We start from the raw sequence: 25,230 nt of genomic DNA on the forward strand, positions 1-25,230 counted from the left end.
CCCAAAGGCAGTAGCAACTTGCAATTATGAGGAATAAGTTCTGCACACAGTCTTATCTGTCTCATTATCAAGGGTGTATCTGCATTTTTCTCACTACATTTCTTGTTTTGCTAAAAAATAAATAAATGAAGAGCTACATAAAATGTTGTTTGTGCTACTTGATTATTGTCCAACTGCTCATGGAAATGTGTCTTTCCACTTAAGATTTTTTGTCTCTCAACTTTTATGATACTGTCCATCTTTCACAATAATTAATTTTCATTAAAATAAATAATCATTTAGTGTTGCATTCAAACACGTGTGTTCATGCTGTCACTTTGTTGAGGTGTGTGTGAGAACATGATACAGGACACTCGGGTTATGCACTTGTTTTATTTACAACACACAGCATTTTCTTTATCCATGAAACGGATGAATTAAAAACAAAATTCTCCCAAGCAGACAGTATACACTCTGAGTTTATGTACATATTATGTTTACTTCTCATACACCATACTTTGGAGTGTACACTGCACGTATACTGTGTATTAGATCTCAGCTGCAAAATGCTCCTTGTTCTTCCGCACCTCTGCCTCTCTGGTGTATCGACTGCCGTCTAATCAGCCCCATCTACTTCCTTTAATGACACTCCAAATTAGCCCTAATGCTTAGCAGCATGTATCAAGGCAAACAAAAAATAAATAAATAAAAGCACTGAAGAGTCTGGAGATAAACAAGGACAGGTCAGAGCTTTGAGATACATCTAATACCAGATATTTCAAGTTTAAATCAAAAAGACCAATGTAAATGTCTCACCTTTTACAGTTTTGTGATTTACCTCAGTGATGGAAAAAAAACAAAACATTCAAACCAGATAAACTGTTTGCTGTCGAGGCAGTAGCAGAAGGAGGAGGATTACTTGGTTGCACTGAGAGAGAAAAAAAAATCATTGCATTTCAAACCCAGTTTATTGACAGATTCGTGCCCTCAGTACAATGCAATGCAAGATTTGAAGTGCTGAGCACAGAGGAATAAATACAGCAATAAATACAGTACTGACTCGCCTCCCCGGCCGCCTTTAATTCACACTGGATGGAGCCACCAGAGCCTCACCACAAACACACAGACTGAGAAGACATCACACACAACAGTGAGCCAAAGGTTTTTTTTTGTTTCCGCCTCACGTTAACAGTGGTTGTGGATCAACATGGACTGATATGCACTACTGCAGGAAAGCAAAGATGTTCCTTTGTTTAAAAATATGTCTGGAAGTGGGTTCATTTCACATGGTCTTGAACAACAATAACAGGTTTGAATCTGTCGACACATCCAGCAGAAACCTTCAACACTGATCTGCGGTTCTTTATTTAACCATAAAGGGACAGACTGAATAGTACAACAGTGTCCAAAAATGACATCTTAGTTTAACAACGGCATGCATTGCCCTTATTTACGTTTTAGGTTTTCACACCTAACAAGTGACGATGAGAAAAAACAACTTCTTATCCTGGTTCAACCCATTAAATCCTGCTTTAATCCGTTTACCAGTTTTGATACAGAATATTTTAAAATCTCATATTCCTTCTCTGATATGTTAGGAAATGCCGTTGCCTCGATATCAACGGAAGATCACGTCAAACATCCTCCGAGTGGTCGATGCTGATGGCCATTTCAAGTAAAAGAGTAACAAAAACAGGGAGGGCAAATATAAAACATGTCACGTTTTGAGTGCTCAAAGCTCACGTTGTCACATGAATGACAGGCGACCAAAGGCAACTGCGAGACAATAGATTTCATTAGGGTCCAGTCTGTGCGTTGTTTTTATAATACAATACACGGGAAAAGAGAAAAGGCCTCTGCTCAGTTCAACTCCATCTCACTTCAGATCTGTTTCTATTCATGTTTCATACTTATACCTGAAAAGTGTTGTGAGACATATATGCTGTGTGTATGATGTCATATATATGTAACATCATAGACCATGATATATATGTGAAATATTTGTTATCAGGCTTCTTTTTGCTGGTTTTTGCATTTTCAATATGCCTGTAAACACCAGCAATTTTAGAGTACTTCCATTAACATGTATTAGTAATTTATTAACATAAGTGTAGTTTTTAGTATGGCGGTTAATTACAATTACAGTGCATATATCAACCTGGGTTCATTATTGAACACCAGCAAAATCTGAAAGAATCAGAATTCAGTTTCTTTATTCCTGCTGATTAATTCCTGTTATGATTTATTTTTTGTTATTTCTTATTTCTATTTTTTTTTGTACAACATTAGTTCTGATTTGCATTTCCTCAAAAACTATTTGCAACAACTTGGTAAAAAGATGGAGCAACTGAGCGAGAGCACCGGCTGCTGTCAACTATAGAGATGAAGAGGTGATTTTCTTTTATTATGAAATGGGCACATCGTCGTTTTTCTCATCTCCTCCCTTCTCCTCTGTTGTCGCCTCCCTCTCTCCATCCTGTGCTGTGTTTTAATACTACATTAACTTACAAACCTTGTACAAAAAGTTGAAAAAAAAAACAAACAAAAAACGAAACAAAGTGGATTAGTAAAGCTGTTTAAAATCTATGGACTGACACTTGTTTGAAGCGTTAGTGTCCAGAAGTTGGCAGGAAAATAAGGGAAGCAGGATGTTAGCTGTTCAATAACTGACACTACAGTACAGTACACATAGTGTGGGTAATTATTCTACCTTGCACACACACACACACGCAGCCAAATATACACACACACGCACACACAACTAACCTTCGCTGTCTCTCTCATACCCTTCGGTGAGGCAGTAAATGAAAGCTGATAGCCTACTTGCCATCAGGTATTTAGCACGGCTTAGCACATTTTCAAGAGCCATGGACCCTCTGTGGATCAAACTGTCCTCAACTACTGGTTTTGAAGTTGCATCATGGGCACTAATAAATGTACACCGTCTGTGTCCGACTCCGTACCCAGCCACCAGAGAAACCGAGAGAGAAAGAGAAGGAAGTTTAAGCAATCTGTGATTAAGGCAGTCTCATAAATATTGCAGAGAGGTTTTTGGCCCCTGTTTTGGAGATAGACCGCCACAACAGTCTTGAGTTCCTAGCTCTTACTAACGGCTGCTTCCTATCCCCACAGATTACAGAGCAGACGGGGTGGATATGAATAGAAATGGCAAAAGAAAATCTGAGTATGATGCCACAATGTTCGATCCGTGAAGGAAAAAATATCCCATCAAAAACAACATCGAGCAGTAATCCTCTTTGGAAGAAAAGGTCATATTTGGTTTGTGTATCGGTCCTCCACGCAATGAATAATCTTTTACAGGGACCCTAAATAAAATAGGAGAAAAAAAAGAAAGAAAAAAAAGCACAGCTCAGGGCAATTTAATTAAGAAATGAAAGTAAAGTAGAAGCCTATATCTAATTTGTCCACTGAAGTTAGTGCTAGGGGCTTTTTAAGCGACGTGCAGAGACGAGGATAGACAAAGGTCCCACTTACAGAAGCTTAACTCTGTCTCACTTAATTGAGTTCATTCCAAGATACAGAAAAAAGTCAAAGCAGATACATACATATTAGCTGGACATAGGAGATGTGGCTCCCTCACTGTCTTCAGATCAGTTCGGCTTCCTTGCAGCCTCCACGTTGCGAGTTCAAGCAGTTTTTAAAATCTGCCAACATGGCAATCCTTATGTACTGTACCCTTTACAGTGCCTCCAATTACTGTGCTCAGGGCTTCAAGCACCCACTAGACCTTTATCAGAGCTTTACATCCCTCCCTATACAATCCCTCACACCCACTCCTGCATGGAGCGCTTGCAGTACAGTATGTGGCGCTGCGTGCTCTTCCTCCTGAACTGGAAAACAGTGTAGAGGAGGACCATCATGCACAGCGCCAAGACACAGGGGATGGCGATGGCCACGGCCTTCTCCGTTCCCCCAGCGCTGTCCAGTTTGATGACCACGTCCACATCACCGTTGTCGTAGTGGCGCTCCTCCGCCACCGGGGGGCTCCAGTCCCAGTCGGGGTCTGCGGGGAGGCCGTCGCAGCCCATGAAGTCCCTCAGGATGGACCTTGGGTAGCCAGGCTCCACACGGAGAAGCTGGTTGTTGAACTTCCAGTATTCCTTTCCCTTGTAAAAGTAGGTGAAGCCTGGATAGAAGTATGACAGGACACACAGTTACTCATAAACACACATTATAGCCTACAAACAAAGGCAGCAGATATTCTCTAGTCGTTTGCTACACGATAGTAGAATAACATCAGCTACATGCTACACACTGCTTTAAACATTTACACTGGTCAACTTCCACTTTTCCTACTTTAATGTTGTTTAATTCAGGACTTAATGGTGACACAAACAGCAACACCCTGTGAAAAAAATGAGTTTTAGTATCTAGCAATACATCATCCAATCTGACTAACTAGTGTAACTAGAGTCCATACCGTTGGCCTTATCCACAAAAGCCCCCTGTGGAGAGTCAGGGATGCCTTTCCAGATGGTGATGGGTTTGGGATAACCTGGGTCCATGGTCCTCATATCCTCATTGTACCTCCAGTATCTACAACAGGACAGACAGAGCAGTCAGTACAGGTGTTTACTGTTGATGAGTTGTGTTCAATCATTGATATGAACACACAACTTGATAGTTTAGACAAATATAATATGTCATCACGACACTATGTTGACATTTGAGGAGATTTAAACACAAGACGGGTTCAAACTAAATTGCATAGTAACCAAGACAGTGGATACTATTTTGTCAATTTTACACTTTTAGAAAAGTCTACTGAGCTTTGTAAAACAGCGTGGGGAAAATCTCTATCAAATCTATACAGCTTGATATTATAGGAGCCAGCAATTATTTGTATATTGTGGAAGGCATTAAAACAACAATCTTCAATGCCTATCTGACCATGTAATGATCAGCAACTGACTGAATTCACATGACCAGTGGCAGAAAACAATCAATTATCTATACTCTATTTATCTACCACGTACATTTGTCTCAGAGATTTCTTTGATTTATGTCTTCTTCTCACGCACTGGTGCCCACACACACATAAATCCTGATACACAATGTCTTAAAAAAAAAAAAAATGGCACAAACACACCGGCCCATTAGAAAGGGAAAGGAAGACAAAACGACAACGGACAGCAGCAGGTCGGGAGATGACAGTATCAAGCACTTTGTCAGCTTCCACCACAGGGTCATTTGACCTCTGAGGCTATGATTTATCATGACAGCTGAACAAACATGTGAGTCACACTGACATACTTGCAACGCACATGGACAAACAGCAGATTCTCAGATTTTTTGAAAGACTTTGTTTCAAATCACCACCACCTGCAGGTATCTAGACTGTAATAAATCAATACATGTGCACAAATCTATACAAATACTTCACTTCAAAAAGACTTCTCCGAAGTGAGATAATCGGGATTACAAACACTGGGGCGTAGCCAATTGCGTTCCACTAAGCAGCACTGTCAGCTGCTAAAGAGACAATCGGTTGTCTCAAAGCAACATGTGACAGCTTGCACAGCTTTGAGGAGGGGGAATTATTTAAATTATTTATGCCAAAATTAAAGATGCATTGATCCACACACCTGCGAAACTGCGTAACATCTCATGGGTAACAGTCCCAAAAAACGTTAAATCCTCCAAACACGGACAAACGTGGCATCAACAGAGAGGATCAGAAGTGAAGATGCTGGCAAACACTTTTTTTTCTCTTTTGTCTCACTTGAATGATTGAATCTGTCATTTGGGCAGAACATCGTTTATTTAATAGAGATTTCAGCCATCACTGATCCTCATGCACTTGTTTTTAATTCCACTTCTGCCCGATTGCTCGACAACTTCATAACAGTGCTATAACTCGTTCCACACAGACCTGTCTCCTTTGAAGAAGTAGGTTTTGGCCACGTCCTCCCACCACACAGCTGTCTCGATACTCTGAGTGGGCATGCCGCTCCCGAACAGCGAGATGTCCTGAGGGTACGAAGGCTGGAGAATCGTGTCCTTGAAGACCCAGAAACGGTTTCCTAAAATACACACACACCATGGTTAGGGACAGTCAGGGCTCTGGGACAAAGACATTATCATAAAGATGACCTCAAAAATTGCGCAGGACAAAAACACTGCCAGCTCTCAGCTCATTCAACCCCTACGTGTGGATTTTTTTTTTTCAGGCCTGTGAGTTTATTTATCTCTATTCATGTGATTTCAAAGGTCAGATGTAGCACCTCATTTTCAAAATACCTTCACAGAAAAAAAAAATCTATGCAGTGTTATCTATAATACAATAAACAGCAAGATGATGCTCTGAAGGCAACTCCACTGAGACTTGTTGTTTTGAGTTTTATTGAAGCTATTGTTGCATTTAATTCAGTTTGATCATAAGTGCCTGAGGCAGAGTGAGGAGAGATGCTGTGGTGGTGTGCTTGCAGTAAGTAGCTAGGCCTGCGTACACACACACACACACACACACACACACACACACACACACACACACACTCACGCACATACACACACAGTTAAGTCCCCATGTGAGAATAAATAAGGCATGAGGCACTCTGATCCCACTGGGTGACAGATGTCATGTTAATCTGCCTGATGGACGGATGTCTGTACCGGACAAGCACCCGCTCTGTTATCGTACAGACCGCAAAACAACCTCACAGTCACAGTCACAGTCACCCAGTTGACTACTATGAATGCATAAGTGATGGCAGTATGCAATAAAAATAATTTATTTCACTGTCCTGGTCATAAACAATAGAGGATTACTCTCTTTTTCAGTGATGCTATTCAGCGCTAACCGTAGAGGGTGCAAGAGTGAAAGGAAAAATAGTTGCTTACATCACCTATTTTCTTTGTGTTTTGGCCAAATCTGTTGCATGCATTTCTTTAACATCTGCACAGCTTTTTAAAAATATTATTTATTTAATTTTTTTATTGTAATTTTTATTTAACAGGGACGATACATACAACATTGCCACAAAGAATGAAGAATGCGATGCATACAAGACGTCTAGCTTCAGCTAATTTGCAGTCTTTGTCCCTGGTCAGGCTAAAGAAGGATACAAGATACTGAATACCGTTACAATAAGTGCAATAATACAAATACAGTGAATAATACAGTGAATAGATATCATGAGTAAATAAACATAGCTACAAAATTTAGATTAAGAAATTGCACAGATTAAATACATTAAAAATTTGTAAAATGCTGTATTGACAGTGACTTGAGAGAAGTTAATGTTCACTTTTCTGCTGCTGCTGAAGCCAATGTTTAGCTCTAGCACTAAACATCTTTAATGCTGTTTGGGATTTGATTTCTGGTGGTAAAGAATTCCATAGGTGTGTACCCAGCACCGAAAGGGATGATTGACCGAATGTTGTCCTGCATCTTCGAATTTTACAGTTTTGCTTGCTCATGCTCCTTGTCGTTATCCCACAGTTGTCTGACTTAGTAAAAATCTGTGACATCGCTTGTGGGGCTAGTCCATTGACACACTTAAAAACAACTTTCAAAAAAGAGAATTTTATAAAATTAGAAAAAGATAACAAATTATACTTCTCAATGATTTTACAATGGTGCCACTTTTGTGGCTTCTGATCTAAAATTTTTAAAGCTTGTTTGTGGAGTGAGAATAAAGGTCTAGTTGCTGTGTCAGTGGCCTGGCCCCAGGCAGTGATGCAGTAGGACAAATGTGAAAGGACCATAGCATGCAGGTATAAATGAGCTGCCCTGAAAGAGAGACAGGACCTGATGAGTCTGAAACAGTTCAGACTAGTTTTTACAGTTTTAGACAGCTTCTTTATATGTGCTTCAAACTTAAGTTGAGGATCTAGAGTTACACCTAAATATTTAAACTCATTTACCACTTCAATTTCTTTACTATCAATAGTGATGTGAAATTTCAGGTCCATGCCTATGTTCCCACAGCCTTATGTTCCCACAGCCCTATGTTCCCACAGACCTATGTTCCCACAATATTTTTCTCAAAATTAGGCCCTATGTTCCCACTGGACTCTCTCTACCTATCTCACTCTATCTATCTGGCCTGTCTAGCCTCTACCGGGTCTTTTTACTAAACTTAACCAACTCTTTTCTTCATTGCCTAAACCCAAGCAATGGTGGGACCAAAGGGCTGTGGGAACATAGGGCCTAATTTTCAGTGACAACAAAAGTTAGAAATGTGGGAACATAGGGCTGTGGGAACATAGGAATGACCCCGAAATTTCTCTAAGGCTTTCTTTCTTATTGAGAAGCACATTGATACAGTTTTTTTTGTGATTAAGTGTTAAGTGATTCCTTTGTAGCCTTCCTTTTGAAACAGTAACCATCTGTCTGTTTAAGATATCTGAGGCTTGACAGGGATTCTTTGCTGAGACATAAAACACTGTGTCATCAGCATACATCTGACATTCAGTGTCTGTGCAAATGGTAGGTAAATCATTTATGTATAAGCAAAAAAGAATAGGACCTAAAACTGATCCCTGTGGCAGACCAGTCTTACTGTTCAGAGGAGATGTTTTCACATTCTGTATTATTCTGTTTTCACATTCTGTATTATTATTTTAAAAACCGTGTATTGTTGCCTTGTGTTTGCCAGTGCATTGTTATATTCCATGGCATTTTATGTGTGTCAGTCTGTCAGTCTGTGAAATGCCATTAAACCTTTGGCAGAAATGTAACATGTCACCTATAGTAAGTGCTCTCACAAGTGCATCCTAATGTGTAAAAAAAACAAAACAAACATTGGTCCATAAAGACGTAGTAGTAAAAAACAAAAAACACAGAGGAGTTTTAAATGATAATACATTCACTTTCAGAGATTTTAAAAAAAAATCATATTTTTCATTACCTTTGAAAAAGACAAATTTCCCTTCACTATTTTCATAGACAGCATCAATTTTGGAAGGCAAGCCCCTCCAGAAGGAGTTGATCTGCATCGGGTAGCCAGGAACTACTGAGTTATCCCGGACCCTCCAGAACCACTGGTCCTGTGTCAGGAGATAAAGATCCATCACCATCACCATCACCATCGTTGTTTACTGATTTGAATATTGGCCTTGTTTTTTGGGACACTATAACACTTGTTATTTATTTTATATGTATTTTCTTTTCTCTTTGTTTAATATGATCAAAATAAAGAATAATCAAAATCAAAACCAAAATCACCATCATCATCATCATCATCATGAGCTACTTTAAAACCTTTACCTTGAACACAAAGAGCTCCTGGCGGAGGATGGCCAGGGTGTTGAAGCCTCCATCACAGATGTTGGGTACGGAGTTGGGGTTGGAGGGCTTGGCCCCCTGTGGCGGGCGGTGGGGTCTGGCATGGCGGTCATGCTTGCGGGGGTCCGAGGGAGGGTGGAAGCGAGGCGGTGGGACCGTGGGTGGGGGCCTGGTTGGCTGCGGCGCTCTGTCTGGTGGACCTTAAAAGAAAACAACATACAATCTCTTATCCTCCTTCCATACTGTTCCTGTTTACACTGTTTTGACCATTGGACAATGATTTGGCCTCCTTGGACAACTGTTAGCTGACTCACGTTGTTTTGAAAATGAATTTTGGCTGGCCTGTTTTAAAGCTGACAAATGTTTGTTGCATTCAGCCAGTATGACTGATGCCGCAGCATTTGTAATTATGACTAAGCTACTTCAGAGCTCCAGGGAGGTGTTGTGGCTAAAGTGTTGTTTCAAACTGTTTTCTAACTACAGGAGATCCAGAAAAGAGTTACTTTGCTCTTCCATAAAACATCTGATGTTCAAAGAGCGACTGGTGTGAGAAGCAGAGGCTTACCATAGATTTTCTGGATGCCCTGTAGGTCATCGTGAGGTAGTTTGAAGTTCTCTGTGTCCATGTACTGGTAGAAAGGTGCCATGATAGCAGTGGGGTCGTTGGAGTGCTCCAGACCGAGGGCATGGCCAAGCTCGTGAACCGCCACCAAGAACAGGTCGTTACCTGGAGAGGGGAAGACGGGAACTGTGTTGAGAGTGCAAACACACACACACAACAAGTGTTGGTAGATACAGGAGAAGAATGAGTGTGACAATATGTTTGGTTAAATGGAGGAAACACACATCATAGTTACAAGTACACATTGAAAACTGCACAGGAAATTCAGGTGCAAATTACACATTTATACAATTACAGGGCATCTGTACTGGATATCCTACACTGTAAATGTTTGTTTTTTTTCCCGCTAAGTCCCACTGTAGCTGTGCTCATGATTAAAATGTGTTGCAGGATTTAGTGCAAGATCTGATTTATACCATTGTAGAGTGAATGGCTACAGACTGTTGACTGGACATAGTATTTTGTGCTCTAGTAACTTTTTATATCACTCTCTTTATAGACAAGCCATCAAACGTTATTGACAAATACCCGGTTGATTAATCAACAGTGAAAATAATCATTACAGCCCTATGATCCAGAGTTAACCTCCACTGGTGCAATGTAGTGCAAGTAAGGATTACTGAAGGTAGACTGCCAAGCATGAGCACTTTCTCCCTTTTGCTTTATAAGAGAAGATAAGCCACATGTGAGCCACAGCGAGCAGCGAGCAGAGGGACACACACTCACGTTGCTGCCCAGGGCACCAGAGCACAATGAAAACACAAACACGCATTCAAACACATATACACTGAACACGTACAAATGTCGGCCCAGCGCAGGCAAACATTGAGCATTTCATATCACAATCACACAAATGGAAAAAAAGTAAAAAAATAAAATAAAAAAAAAGTCACGGTCAGTGTCTATGGTCAGCACTCAGCTCTTAGTGTCAACCAGATTTAGAAAGAAGTACAGCGTTTACGTACAGCTTCTGACTGAAACTGTCCCCAGGAGATTGTTGCCCTTTAAAACATGATATCCACTCCTGCCAGCAGCGCTGCACAGAACAACTACTGACCCTCAGCCAGCAGCAAAAAGGTTACACCTCCCCTTCCCCCATTTATCTCGCACAACCAGCGTCCTCCACCTAACCGATACTCTCCCCATAAGGACTCCCAGGGGACAGGCCGGAGCTACCATTAGCGCACATGTCAACATGCAACATTTACAATTACACCACTGTGAAAGCACATTAAAGGTTGCACAGCTTTCCAGACCCATGAGCTGAGACAGGAGCTTTTCAGAATGAGCCTTCACATGGATAACCATGGGACACTGCGCAAGGCTGAACATGGATTTGACTTGGGAGTCTGAGACATTCGCCATTGGAGAACGAGAACAAAAGAGAGACGGGCAGGGGAGCTGATGGGTGGCAAGTAGTTTCCCAGAACAAACGAGCTGTAACCATCCTCTCACACCAACTGGGGGGGGGGGGGTAGGATCTAAACATATGGCACATGGGTGTGTGTGTACATATGCCCATGTATGAAACATGTACGTTACATGTAGGTTCATGTTTACTCATATGCCATATGTTTAGGTGTATACATAAATATAGACGTGACACATACAGTATGGTGACACGATATCGATAAGGTAACCCTAAGTAACGAAACGTAAAATATGACATAACATGATACAAAACATAATGTAACGTAACATAAAGGTAACGTAACATAACATAACATAATGGTAACGTAATGTAACGTAACGTAACGTAACGTAACATAATGTAACATAACAACAACATAAAATAACATAACATAACGTAATAACGTAACGTAACATAACGTAACATGACATAACGAATGTTACATTATGTTACGTTATGTTATGTTATGTTATGTTATGTTATGTTATGTTATGTTATGTTATGTTATGTTATGTTACCTTTATCATGTAATGGTATGGGTGTTGTTCTGGTAGTTATATGTAGACCTCTTTTGAGGCACACTGAGCCACATCACATTCACTTATACAGAATAATAGCCATAATCATGTGCCAGCAACCAATGTCTTAAAATAGCAGGGCTTTCTATCCTGTCATCTGAAGAGCTTATTATGCAGGGGGAAAAAAACACATCAAAATCCTGACAGATGGGGTGATGCGTATTTACAGAGCAGAGCCATCAAAGACATCTCTGCATTTTTTGTTTTTGGTTAAGCATCCTTCATACCCTGCCCCGTGATACCATCTCTGTCCTATTGCCCTGCTGCCTGGCCATCTGTTTTTCCATTATTTGCTTTCCATCAGTCCTTATCTTTCTTTCTTGATGATTGGCTCTGTTTTTTCTTTTTTCTTTTTTTTTTCTTTTTTCACTTCCTCCACACCCTTTACATTTTTACCTCATTGTCATTGTCAGCACTCAGCAACCTTTCATTCTCTTCTTCCTTGTCTTTTAGTCTAATATCTAGTTTTCTTGGCTCTTCCTCACTGTATCCTTTCCTTACTTCTCCTTCACTCGCTCCCTTGTTGGCGTCACCTGCTCCTATCGCCGCCATCTTTTCTCGCCCTCCGTATTTACACCCATGTCTTGTCATCCACTTACCATCATGGTTGGGGTTCCCTAGGGTCCAGGGCTCATCTGAGTCAAAGTGTGTGTCCCCTCCTATGCCCGGGCCGGGGAAATAGGCATGGGCGAGGAATCCCCCCTCCCCGTCAAAGGGTGAGCTGTCGCCATGAAAACCCGAAGCGAAGATGATGGTGATGTCAACGTCACGCCTGCCGGTCTCCAGGGCGCTGTATGGAACGGCCTCGAAGCGTAAGGGAGTCACACCCTGCCACACGTCAAACGCCCGCCGAATGGCATCATGAGTCTCCCTGGCGCCCACCTTTGGCGTGACATTTTTTATGCTGTAGGAAGAAAAAACAAGTGAACCAAGTGAGCAGATTTGTGAAAGATTGAGATTATCAGGCTGAGAAAATGCTTGGCTGCAAGTATTTGTTTACACACCATTCGTAACAGTAAGAGACGTGAATGCGACTATATACTACATAGGCTACTACATCAAACCTGTGCTTTGTTGTCCCATTAATTTCAAGTGAACTTTTTTATTTTTATTTTTTCAAAATGAGGTGGCACCAAAAGAAAAAAAAGAAAAAAGTTTCACTTGACACAACTATTTCAAGCCCGGCAGCTTTCACTGAACTTTTAACACAGCAGTCGTTATCAGTGGCTGGCAGGCAGTGAGGAATGGGAAATCTTCTCCCTTCCTCTCCACTCATTTTCATGAATAAAGTGCAGTCAGCAGCAGCACTGGCTCAGCACTGATTGACATTCCATTAGGAGAGGTGGCTCGTCAATTCAAATTCGGGGAGGAAGGAAGGATTTGAATAAATTGACAGTGTTATCGTCTATTACTGCTGTAACCTGTCAATTTGCAGTTGTGCCAGGGACCCGGCGTTTATCGGTTCTCCTCAGAACCTATTAAAAGCTGGAGCTTAATCAGGCGAGATAAAATGAGAGTTTGAATATTTCTGCTGAGATTACGGACAATTTACTCTCAGGATTTTCAAACAATTTCGTATGGGGGGAGAGGAAAGCTTTCAATTTTCATGCTACTCAGCTGAAATTGTTTGTTTTGTTTTATGAAAAAGAGGAGAGTACATTGACGAGGGTTAAAAGAAAAACAGCCTGATCCCATTTTTCATTTTGCCAGCGAGCTATTTATACGCTGGAAAACAAACATACTCACAGCACACATGGGCAAATTTATGTGTTAATCTATGTGTTTCTGGATGTGTGATTGTGACTATATTTGTGTATGTGTGTGCTCCCACATATGTGACGTACTTGGGCAGTCTCTATGACAACACAAAGCATGTGATCCCAGGAGGACAGGAGAGCTGAGAAAATTAACACTGCCACATCTGAACCCTACAATGAGAGCTGCTGAACTCAATAGTCGCTATGACAACTGCCTCCACTGTCTCTCACCTGTAGGTGATGTGTGTACGCTGCCACCTCTGTCCTGTCAGCGCGTATCTCCGTGTCCGTGACCTAGAAGCACTTTTAAATTTGTCCGGAACGCCACAGCGAGGCTTTTGCATCCAACTTGAAGAGGAAGAAGAACAAAAAGGGAAAGGGAAGAGAGAAGAAGATATTCAGTATGTCTATTTTCTGACAGGTGCCACATCATCCAAGCAGCAGCATTAGGGAGTGTTGTGCAACAACTACTACACTACACTACTGACTACTTTCCTCATTCATACCACATCGGGTTATCACGGGTACAACACGCACACGCACAATACATAGGCAAAACATGGATTCTCACCTCAGCGTGATATCACTGCATCATCATGCAAAATGAGAAGAGGGAAAAGGGTTAAAACCTGCACCTTTCAGGCGAGGTGGTGGGGGGGGAGTGAAATAAACATCTCTGAGTCTGTTCTTCACTAATTCATTGAAATATTGATAGCCATTCCTCCTGCATTTTAAATGAATGAGGGGAGCATTTTGCATTAATGTAACATCAGCAAAGCCTGGTGGAAATGCATGTGCACTTCAGCTCGCACATCCGCGGCACGTGTGTGTATATACTCACTCCTTGGTTTTCTCATCCAGTGTCCCTGTGACATTGAGACCGTAGACGCGCTGCATGGCAGCGATGGCTGAGTGCATGGTTTGTGCCGAGCGCAGGACAGACATTCCCGGTTCTGTGCGGGGAAGGTAGCCATACCTCTGTAGCCATCCCTGTGAGGGGGAAGAAGGGAACAGATTCTGGCCTTGATACTGTGGCTATTTTAAGACTTGATTCTTTGCCTGTGTTTGAAAACTCACAGTCCAGAGAATCAGGGAGGAACAGTATGAAAAGGGACTGAGAGATCGCACATGGAAGGAAAAAAAACACATATGTCAACTGAGCATTGTGTGCAATACATCAAAAGCGGATAAGAATGAGACTTTTCTCTTCGTAACTCGCTATTGGCTGCAGATAAGAACTTGAATCTCCATTATTTTGATTATCATGAAACTATTTCAACACTGTCTTGTTTAATAACTGTACTTCATGCTGGGTGGTTGTCTTGTGCAAACACAGACCACAGATATTCCTCCACAATGGAGTGCCTTGCTCAAGGCCACCACAACCCCAGCTGGGGACAGCGTATATGGTTTGTTTAGTTACCTTTTTCCAGTAAATCAAATCTGCTGGCAGTGACAGAAAAACTGGGTAGGGTGAACTGGCAAGATCCCAGAAACAATCCTACTTCTTTAATCTCTCGTCCACTGCCAAGCCCAGAATAAAAATCAATATGAATATGGCTGCGCATCATTCATTTTGCATCTCACAAGAGGCTGTGAGATGACTAACAATTGCTACAATATTTTTTCATTATTGCAGGAACTGAGATTGAGCTGCTGTCGTGTTTACATTTAACAGCACCGTGTGGGTGGCATGGAGAAGCCTCTGATTGCATGTAAATAGTCCATAGTTTGCTTGGATTGTCAACCAAGCGGTGACAAGGTTTGAATTTTGGGTTTGAATCCACGGCTTGTTAACCTTAGTCAGAGTTTGTGTGTCTTGCAGCTGCCGGCCAGTGTAGGTGTGCAGGACTGTGGCCCTGCATCCTCATGCCTCACAAAGGAACAGAGAGCAGCTCAACACTGAGGAGAGAGGTGAGAGCGGGCGTCATCCAGGGGTCACTGCCACTCAGTCCTGATGCTGAGGGTCCACGAGGTGCCCACGCTGCCCACCACAGCTGCCTGCACGCCACAAACAGCTGCCATGCCTCCCTGTCGCTACACAGCCTATGAGAAATGCTCCAGCTAGCTAATCTGTCCGTCCCTCCCTCATCCCCCCCACCGCCCCCCCCACCTCTTCTGCCTCTATCCCTCTTTCTGCTGAGCTAAACGCCTTGTTTATCCCCCCTTTTCCCTCTTTCCTGTGGGTGTGTTTCCTGTGTGTGTGTTGTGTTTGTTCAAACGGCACACATCTCAGAGAGATATCAGGCAGATTTCAGTGAGCCATAAAATTGAATAATGATGTGTATGTGTGACTGAAAGCCTCAGCATTTAATTTCTTCAGACTGGTGGGAGGGGAGCCTGTGGTGAGGATGGAAATGACATCAATTAATAAGGTACAAAAAAAGCAAATCCTATTATGCAACTTGTGTCTGCAAATGTTTAATCTCCCCCCTCCAACACTATGATGCTGCCAAAAGCATGCCTGACTTTATGTTGGCCTGCTACTAACTATATGACAACCTAATGCTGTAGGGCATCTCTGTTGAAACAAGACCACTCTACGTGCAATCATATCTGGGTTGCACATCGGGGGGATCAGTGGGCTGGATCAGCTCGGCTCATGCACCGCAGTGCAATAACCTCAAATGAGCATCCTTCTGTTTCATTGAACCCTTACAAATGAGGAATGTGCGATATTTTCTCCGTTCAGTACGTGAGCTGTCCTGATAGGCTCACAATGTCTCTATGTTTCTGCGTGATGGTAGCCTAATGGTGTGCCCACGGATGGAGTGAGGAGGAAGAGTCAGTATATATAAATATGTATATATATAATGTAGTATACTGTATGTGTGTGTGTTTTTCCACGCCGAGGCAGATTATGTGGAGGAGATGGCACGGTCATTTATGATAAACCGGGGAGGGAAGGCCATTTATCTTACCTCAACGCTGAACTGATGATGCTCCTCTCCGGACACGGCACACGAAATCCAAAGCAAAAAATGCAAGCAGAAAGCTGCCGCGTAAAAGCAATCCGATGGTTTTCTTTTACTGGAGGATACTAAGGTCATAATGACCTGTTTTTCCCGAGTGTTTATTAGAAGAAGCCGCCCGTCCGCTTTGGCTCTTGTGTCAAATGAAAACCATCAGGCGAGCTGTCAAGGCAGATTCAGATGAGAACGAGAAAAGGACCCCGCGTTTTATATATATAAATATATATATATATATAAAAAATAAAAAATAAATCCCCGACGGTGGCATAAAAATGTTCCGATGTCAAGCAGAGATAACGCTGCACGTTAGACCCGCTGCCCTCGCCATTCTTATTTACATCAGGGGCTACATCTATCCAGCAGCATCAATGGCCATGTACAGTACCCAATCTGCGCAAGATAGGCTCCCTCCCGACTCGACGCCTGCGCTTTGATTTCTCACACAGCGCAGCGCCGCTTGGCAGCATCCTGAGAGCTGCCCTGCACAGTGCATGGCAGATGAAATATCATTCTTCACAACTGCCCCGTGCGTTTGATTCTTACACTTTGCAGACCACCGGCTTTGTAGCGAACATGTGCAAGATAATAGACTTTTAAATTCATTATAGTAAACAAAGGGATTCCAGATGAGACTGATGCAGCCTGCATTCCTCTGCTGATGCTTTGATAAGAAGACCAAGCTAAATGATTGCTATATGTGATCTGACAACACTGGATAATAGCCATGAAGAGGGAAAAAAAATAGCCTAGATATTCGGGAATAGTTGATAAATCAATCAATTATCCAATCATCATCACCATTAGTCTGCAAGTGGGGGCTAAATGCACAAGCAGGACATCAGGGCACACAAACAGTGCATTAGCCTCATTATTCTCCCTTATCTCAAAATATTTGTCCCACAATTTACCCACATCTGTGCTCTGCAGACCCAGAACAGACGACCTGACATTTATAGCGCCCACAGCTCTTTTCTAGCCCAGATAGTAAGGTCCACAACAAGCTGCCTCGAGCAAACAAGGCCACGAGATGGCGGTGTTTCATTGAAGAAAACGCCCCCCAGCTATTTGCTTGCAAACCCTCTGAGGACACAGGAGACACTCAGGAACCTGAATCCACATCACACGAACTAATGAGCCGAGAAATTGATCTGAGATTGATTCAATATGACAGGAGTGTTATAAATTGATAACATATGACAGATAAAGGAACATCCTCCATCCGTCCTTCTATGATCAAATTATTATGTTGAGGAGGCATAAAGGAAATGTGTGTGTGTGTGTGTGTGTGTGTGTGTGTGTGTGTGTGTGTGTGTGTGTGTGTGTGTGTGTGTGTGTGTGTGTGTGGGTGGGTGTGTGGGAGGGGGCGGGGGGCAGCAACTCCTTCCTCTGGCAAGAGTGAAGCCATGTGCAGGGAAATCTACATGTAGATGATTACATGAGATCTCAGTCCTTCGGTCAGTTGGACAAGAGAGAAATCTTGGATTTCATGTGCCAAGCTGACTTTGTTTTTTCTCAGTGACCACAATCCAGTGCAAAATGTGCTCCGGTCAGTTTTCTGATCCTCTTTATTCAGATTGTGCATGACTCATGCAGCTAGTCAAGCTCTCTCATCGCTGATTTGAATGAGCCTGCCCCCCCCTTTCACATTCACACTTTTACAGGAAGAGCGCCATGGCACCAGCCTTGGGAATGCAGACCTTCAACCCAACTGTAGCTTGGCCAGCACCAAACCCCTTCAGTGCACATTGGCAATCAATTTCCCATGACCCAAATTGACCGCATCGGTGGCTACAAAGAATGGTTTCTTAATAGAGGACTGTTCAAACGTCACTAAAAATAAGATGCACCTACAGGAAAGACTGGAGAGAACCTGTAAAACTCTTCAAACAGGAAGGTGGATGGTACATCTTCTCAAGTATTGTAGTGCAATTATGAAATATCGGCTCTTTTCTGGTTTCTGATACTCCACATTGCTACTCCACATCTCACACATGCTGACATTGTACCTTTTACTTACTTTTTTTATCAAATAAATTATGATGTATTCCTATACGCTAGGATAAGTCAAGACATTATTGGTCCCTGGGGGGAAATGCTCAGGCCGCGCCCATCAGTATAAAGACAGAAAAATCTGCTGAAGCAGCAACATCAAAGTGATGTATACATTAATACATCAATAATTATAATGCAATAACTCTGAACTGGGCCATTATACCGTCACCAATGGTTTGTAAGATGTCGTTTGATGCTAATACTTTCACTTTCTGAAAACCCTTTCTATATATTCTCATTTTATTGAGTAGCATTAGTGCATTTATACAGTATGTGTGTGTATGTACAGTCCCTTTCCCCCTATTTGGTTCTCCCTATTTGCATTTCCATTTTATGTTGGAAGTCACTACTGACTTTGATAAGTGTTGTATACATTAACTTCATACACTATTATTATGTGCTTGCCACGCCACACACAGAAATCTTTACCTGTGAAATCTAAACACACACGGAGACTAAATGCAATAATTGTCATCACTCATGAGTGCGAACAAGGTGTTCCATGTTTTGAAACAGGATGTGACTGGTTGCGAAAGTTGAGAAAGGGATTCCTATTGGATTAAAGCAGGTTCATTCATTTACTTTGAGGTGTTTACTGTGTTACCCATTGGGCTGCCATGGTGACCACATGCTCTGGCAAGTGAGCACGGCTCGAAGCCAAAGACCAGAGGCCTCGTCAGGAAACGGTAAAAAACAGCAATGAGACACACGCACACGTTTTATTGCTCATAGGAAGAGAAAACAAAGTGTGTGTGTGTGTGTGTGTGTGTGTACTGTATATGTGTATGGACTCACTATTACCAAACAACAATCCGCTCCTACATTCAAATATTTGCCCTCAGTATTTCAGTGCGGCTTAAGGAGAATTTCCTTCAGGGGGGCAGATGGTGAGATACAGGGTAATCTAACTGGCTTCTTTAATTAAACCTAATTAATTGGTACCTGACAGTTTGTTCTGGATGCCTGAGGCTTTTCCACCATACTGCTGAAAAACAGAAGTTAGAAAGCTATTATTAAAGCTTTTATGGATTCAGTCACTAATCCAAGTCTTATCTTGTATGTCAGCGATAGACAGAGCAGCCATGACAGGCCCCTAAAATAGCGCAGAGGCTCTCACTAATCCAAAACTGAAGAGGTAATTTTATATATTTTATACATCAATCTTTGAAAATGTCTTTGCAGAACTCATCACTCTGGCCAGACAGTCATGTTTTGATTTGATTTTCTGTACTTCTGCTTATCATCATTCAGGAGAATTTCTAAGGGTGCTGCAGGGTGGATGAGTGGGTGGGTGGGTGGGGGTGGGACTCTCTGGTTCTTGCTGGTCCATCTGGGCCCTGTCATGCAGATCAGACTTCAGACCTTCAACAGCTCATCTCCCCCTCACGGCAAGGTCACATAACCTTTTCCGCCTCACTGAACCACCTAATAAGATTCATGTGTAAACATTAGTTCATAAACATGTCCTTACTTGATATCTCATAGAGATGTATATTGCATTTATTATGGATGTGCACTGTTGATCAGGCTCAGAATACCGAAGCTCAGTCGTGACCCGTGGCCTAATGGTTCATAACCACAAAACCACAATGTCCGTGGTTTGACTTCCGGCTCTATTGCACATCAGAACCCACTATCTCTCTCTCTCTCGCTTGTATCTTGTCTCTTTTAGACTGTCTACTGTCCAATAAAGGCAAAATGCCAGTGTTTTATCTTAAGGAATCGGTGCTCAACGATCATAAGAGATGGAGTATATGAGAATATTCCAAGGGGGGACGTGTATTTACTTTGCCAGTCAGTAGCTGTCATCACTTCCCTTGCTCTCTCACACACTTTCTTCTTTCCCCCTCTTTGGCTTCTTTTTTTTTTCATAATAGCTATGCTCTCTTTTGAATCCCCAGTGGTGTGGCCATTATTCTGTGTTTGTTTAGTGTTTGTGCTTTGCTGACAGACAGCTGTGGTTTGAGCAGACTTGTGCCAAAAGCACAGAGAGTCTCAGGACAGCAACGGATGGCGATATGAAACACTGAGACAACCGGGCCTTTTTTCTTTTCTTTTTTTAATGTGGAACATTTCATAATTGAGACCTTGGCCAGTGGTGTAGAAATCAGTCGCTGCTGAGAAGTGATTTCTCTCTCAGTATGTGATGAACTTTGGTTTAAAGATATTTAAAACCAATCCCTGAGCTGAAATTTGATTAAAATTGCAATATTTGACCCCTTTTTATTCCCTCAATGAGTGTTGGACCATTCAAAGGTGTGTAACCTTGTGAGGCGAATACCTTTCTCACTTAATAGGGCTCTGTTAACATTTTCCTCCGGACTTACTGAAATGACAAAGGCCGTTGACCTGTTTCCCAATGACAGTAGCAAGAACAGTCAAACTGACAGTTGCATCACATCCACAGCACACTGTAAATAGCTCACTGTGCTGTCTCATGTGAAACGTTAGCTTCACATTAGGTAATTTCTCCTTGTGGAGAATGGTCATAATTTCACCCAACACAATAACCTCCTCCTCCAACAATACAACCAAAGACGATTTGCTGAACCATTAAGCTGTGGTAATGAAATAAACACCAGCGTGAAAAATGATTTCTATCACTCCTGTCCCCATAGAGTCTGATCTGTGTACAACAACAAACACATTTAAGCAGCCTGACATCCAATTACATTCGGCTCCGATCAGACAGACGCTCTGTCAGCGGTCTAGACGTTTTACTCATTAAACCCATGTATGACACTAATGCAGGGACTGTCTTTGATTTATGCACAATAGCAAGGGTTAAAAGTGTGACTTTGGAAGGTCAGCGGCCACTGTTATGCCTGTTTTTATTGGGTCAAACTCAAAGAAAGCTCTAGAAGTTAGGTTTGACATCTTGGATGAAACATCATCATCCTTTTCCTAACTTCCTGTTCTTAGGTGTTCACCGAAAATATCTCTGGGACACTTACATCAGATTTTCTGTAAAAAATTTAAATGTGCCAGTTCCAGGTTTCTGGTATTTTTCACATCTAAATACTTGAATGGCTGCGTGTGACACCTAATGCAATATTGTCACTAACAATTTCATCAGTTAAACAACTAAAAACAACTTGTCAGTGAAACATCTTAAACATCTTATCAGCTTATCTAGAAAAGCCTGATCTGTCGAAATAGCATTACAGTTTTATGTCTGTGGTGGTTTAAGATTGTCACTTTATTATTTTATTAAATACATATATAAAAATCATAGTCATATCTTTTTAGTTTATCACAGGCCTAGATAGCAGCTTTTTGCAAATGTTGGTGCAAATGTTGATTGATAAGAAATGCAAAATTGCCAAGCAAAAATACCAGAAAGAAAGAAATACAACATCTCTGGAGATAAAAACTTGTGTTTTACTAAATTGGAGTTGTATGAATTCATTAAAAAAAAAAAAAAAAAAAACATTGACTTTTGCAAAACTGGAAACAACAGGCCTGGACAGAAACTTTTTGCAGTTGCTGGTGCAAATGTTCCCTTATCAGTGAACATATACTGATAAAAATAAACCAACAACTGCAAACCAAGCCAGAAATACCAAAGATGCTTTATTATGTCTCAGGCCATTAAGAAATACTGTAGTGACTCATAACATAGCTTGTCCACACGAGCAAACTCACCCTGGCCTTTACACATCTTGGATAGTAAAAAGAAAGAAAGAAAGAAAGAAAGAAAGAAAGAAAGAAAGAAAGAAAGAAATTACCATATTGTTTCAGATTTTCCTAACTCTCCATTTCCAGCCTCTAGTAAATATGGATAGAGTGTGCTTTTTTTTTTCTTTTTTTTTTTTTTTTTACTTCTCTTCCTTTCTCCACTTCGCTAAATTTGAGTTGCATAAATTCATGAATATTGACGACAAAACTCAAAACAACTAGATTGGGGATCACATCTAGCTTCTCTGAATTTCTGATTTATTTATTTAAATTTTTGGATCCACATTGTTTCCACTCTACACACAGTTTCCGGAAGAAGAAAAAAACATTACTCTAACACAAGTATGGACTACTACAATACACCCCCACCCACCCAACCCCCTAAACCTCATCCCCTCCTCTTCTACCTGAGAGGCGCATCTATCCTCCTCCTACTGACGTCAGAGCAGCCAGTAGTTTGTCCTCTGCTGGGCTCGAGCTGCTGGAGATATCTGCGAGGAGGAGGAGCAGTCAAAGTTTGACTTTCCCAGACGAGGAAAAAACTCTTAGAGGCACACGAGGAAAAAAAACAGAAAAGAAAAAAACACAGAAACAAGTTTTCAAGTTTCACTGAGGCGGAGTATCGCGTCTTGTTGGTAATGGAATGACACCTTCTCTACCAGGAGCTTCAAAACCACGATGGCAACCCGTTTTCTGAAGTGGATCAGTCTCACCTCTGCGCTGTGGCTGGGCTCCTGCGTCCTGGCGGAAAAGAAAGGTATGTCAGGGGCAGCAGGCTATTACAACATGTAGGCAGACAGGCAGCGTCGCCGGGGCTGTATAATGTTTGAGAAGGCTTTCGCTTTTCCTCTCCTGCTTGATTTAGCGTTTTACATAAATCTCGCAGTACAGGAAAGAAATCACAGACCCGCTCTCAAAACCCTAAAAACCGCAGGGAAACTTGATCCAGCGTGGGAGAAAAGTTTCTCACAGTCTTTCGCTGTTCAAGCCTGTGACCTCCCGGTTTAAAGCTACACACAGAGAGGCTCCAGGAAAGTTAAGCCCTCGCTGTCAATGTGGGACACTCACTGGTGATCGAGTTATAGCAAAAAAAATGTTGATTAACCACTTAGTTTATCCCCCAAATACGCAACTCTTACACACTATCCAGTGCGGGAAGACGATGACTCAAGCATGCAAATTTGTACCACATTGAAGAAGATGATGATGATGGTGCAAGGAGGGGATTTTGGGTTGAGCAATTTAGTGGTGTGTCTTATTTTCTTATGCCTTCAGGTAATATTTAGCTTCTTTTTTTTGTGAGCACATTTGTCAGCATTCCTGTCTCCAGTGCTCAGTGCAGTGTGTGATCTGTTTGTAGGCAAAAATAGAATAAAAACTGGGGCAAGCTGTCACCTTGAAACACACTAAAAGTACATTTGGTGCATTTTCTAACTTAACCTCACACTTTAATAAAACAAAAAGCAAAAACACACCACTTTCTGACATTGGCACATTTTCGTCATCTGCAGCTCTCTCATCTGTCCACATGTATGTATCTGTATATGTGTGTTGCATCCTTGTAGGAGAGTGGTGCATGTGTGTGTGTGTGTGTGTGCAGACAGTTCTTGCATCTGGTCCTCAGAGGAGATAAGATCAAAGATGTGAGGACAGTCACTTTATTCCACTGGTACAAATGATAAAAAGCAGAGAGTCTGGAGAGTGTGTGTACTAGTGTTGAGCAGTGCCAAGTATGAAGACAGCAAGAGCAGGCTTCTTTTGGCCCTGATGTTAAGGTCACACACACCTCTTAGTTTTAATGACATGGCAGTGTTTTGACTGGTGATGCAATGCTGTTTTCATATTTTTCACAAGTGAACTCTATTTATTTTGATAGCTGTTTAAATGGATGCAGTATCAATATCCTGGATATGTCTGACAAATGCGCCCAGGAAATATCCTGAATCTCAGAAGTGCAATTAAAATTGTGCAAGAGTAAATCCTGGAAATATTAAAAGTGGATCCACATGTATTTTTTGTGTGACTCAGGTTTCATAAAGGCCAGATGTCAGGGGAGAAAGTGACCAGGAGAATCACTTTACTCCCTAATGACTCCCAACTTCCTTTTATAATGAATCATCATTGTCCGCACTCGTTGCACTGTTGTTCCTCCTTATAAGCAGATAAGCGCGGTGTGTTTGTTGCCAGCAGCGCACGTGCAAGTTGCATCTTCTCCCCCCACCACACCACACCACCGCCCCGTCTGCTCCAACAAGTAACAACCAGTGCAGCTTTTCAACACAACCATAACAAATCAAAAGTGTTTGTGAGCCAAAAAGACAGAGTCCCTAAATATTTCTGGGCTTCTAAACAAACCAGACAGGCGCACAATTCACGCAGCAGCAAGTCTCCCACAGTAAATAAGGATTTGGGATTTTTTTCTTATTGAGACCAGAGAAGATTAGAAATGAGCAGCTGTAATGATAGTCATGGTATGCACTGTGCACTTCGGCTCGGATTAATTACTGTTCATTTTTTATTGTGACTGATCCAGTTTCCGTTTCCAGGGGAATGTGAGCCCCACCATATGGTCTGACAGTTGTAGTTGTTGTTGTTATTGTTGGTTTTTGTTTTTGTTTTTTGGCCAGGGGCTGAGGCAGATGTTCCTTTGTGGCACACCAGGTTTTCCTAGCACATAGTGTCCGTAACAGTCGAACTTGATTTGAACAAGATGTCAAATTCTTATTATGTTCGTTTGGCATCACATCTTCAAACTAAATAAGAAAAAGAAGGAAAAGAAAGCCAAATAACAACAGCGAGGGAGTTGTGGTTTATTTTATATCCTTGTAAACACAATTAACACATGAATACATTTTTGTTATTGATTAAAGAATAGGAGGCTGGAGTGTTCCTCTTGCAGCAGGTTCATCCATTAACTCGTTATGAAAGCTG

General features: G+C 41.7%; 2 protein-coding genes across 3 annotated transcripts in view; one reads left to right on the top strand and one right to left on the bottom strand.

Moving 5' to 3' along the window:
- Positions 1 to 364: 364 nt before the first annotated feature.
- Positions 365 to 17,126, bottom strand: mmp16b (matrix metallopeptidase 16b (membrane-inserted)). 2 transcript variants are annotated; one of them, XM_085803844.1, is made up of 11 exons: positions 16,519 to 17,126; positions 14,439 to 14,587; positions 14,169 to 14,183; positions 13,829 to 13,945; positions 12,440 to 12,744; positions 9,795 to 9,956; positions 9,212 to 9,429; positions 8,853 to 8,991; positions 5,873 to 6,023; positions 4,421 to 4,536; positions 365 to 4,126 (listed from the first exon to the last, which is right to left on the bottom strand). In XM_085803844.1, exons 1-11 carry the CDS (start codon positions 16,645 to 16,647, stop codon positions 3,765 to 3,767), a joined length of 1,863 nt encoding a protein of 620 aa, XP_085659970.1. In that variant the 5' UTR covers positions 16,648 to 17,126; the 3' UTR covers positions 365 to 3,764. The 2 variants fall into 2 exon arrangements, with proteins under 2 accessions (XP_085659970.1, XP_085659971.1); XM_085803845.1 differs by lacking the exon at positions 14,169 to 14,183.
- Positions 17,127 to 22,782: 5,656 nt separating this feature from the next.
- egfra (epidermal growth factor receptor a (erythroblastic leukemia viral (v-erb-b) oncogene homolog, avian)) overlaps positions 22,783 to 25,230 on the top strand; it is a 40,383-nt gene continuing 37,935 nt past the window's right edge. The window contains exon 1 of the mRNA XM_085805150.1: positions 22,783 to 23,056. Coding sequence (XP_085661276.1) covers positions 22,978 to 23,056 — 79 coding nt within the window. The 5' untranslated portion in view covers positions 22,783 to 22,977. The remainder of the gene's footprint in view (positions 23,057 to 25,230) is intronic.

Source organism: Trachurus japonicus, chromosome 17 (genome assembly GCF_045865225.1).
Source record: "Trachurus japonicus isolate A0001 chromosome 17, Traja_1.0".
In the NCBI taxonomy this organism is placed as follows: domain Eukaryota; kingdom Metazoa; phylum Chordata; class Actinopteri; order Carangiformes; family Carangidae; genus Trachurus; species Trachurus japonicus.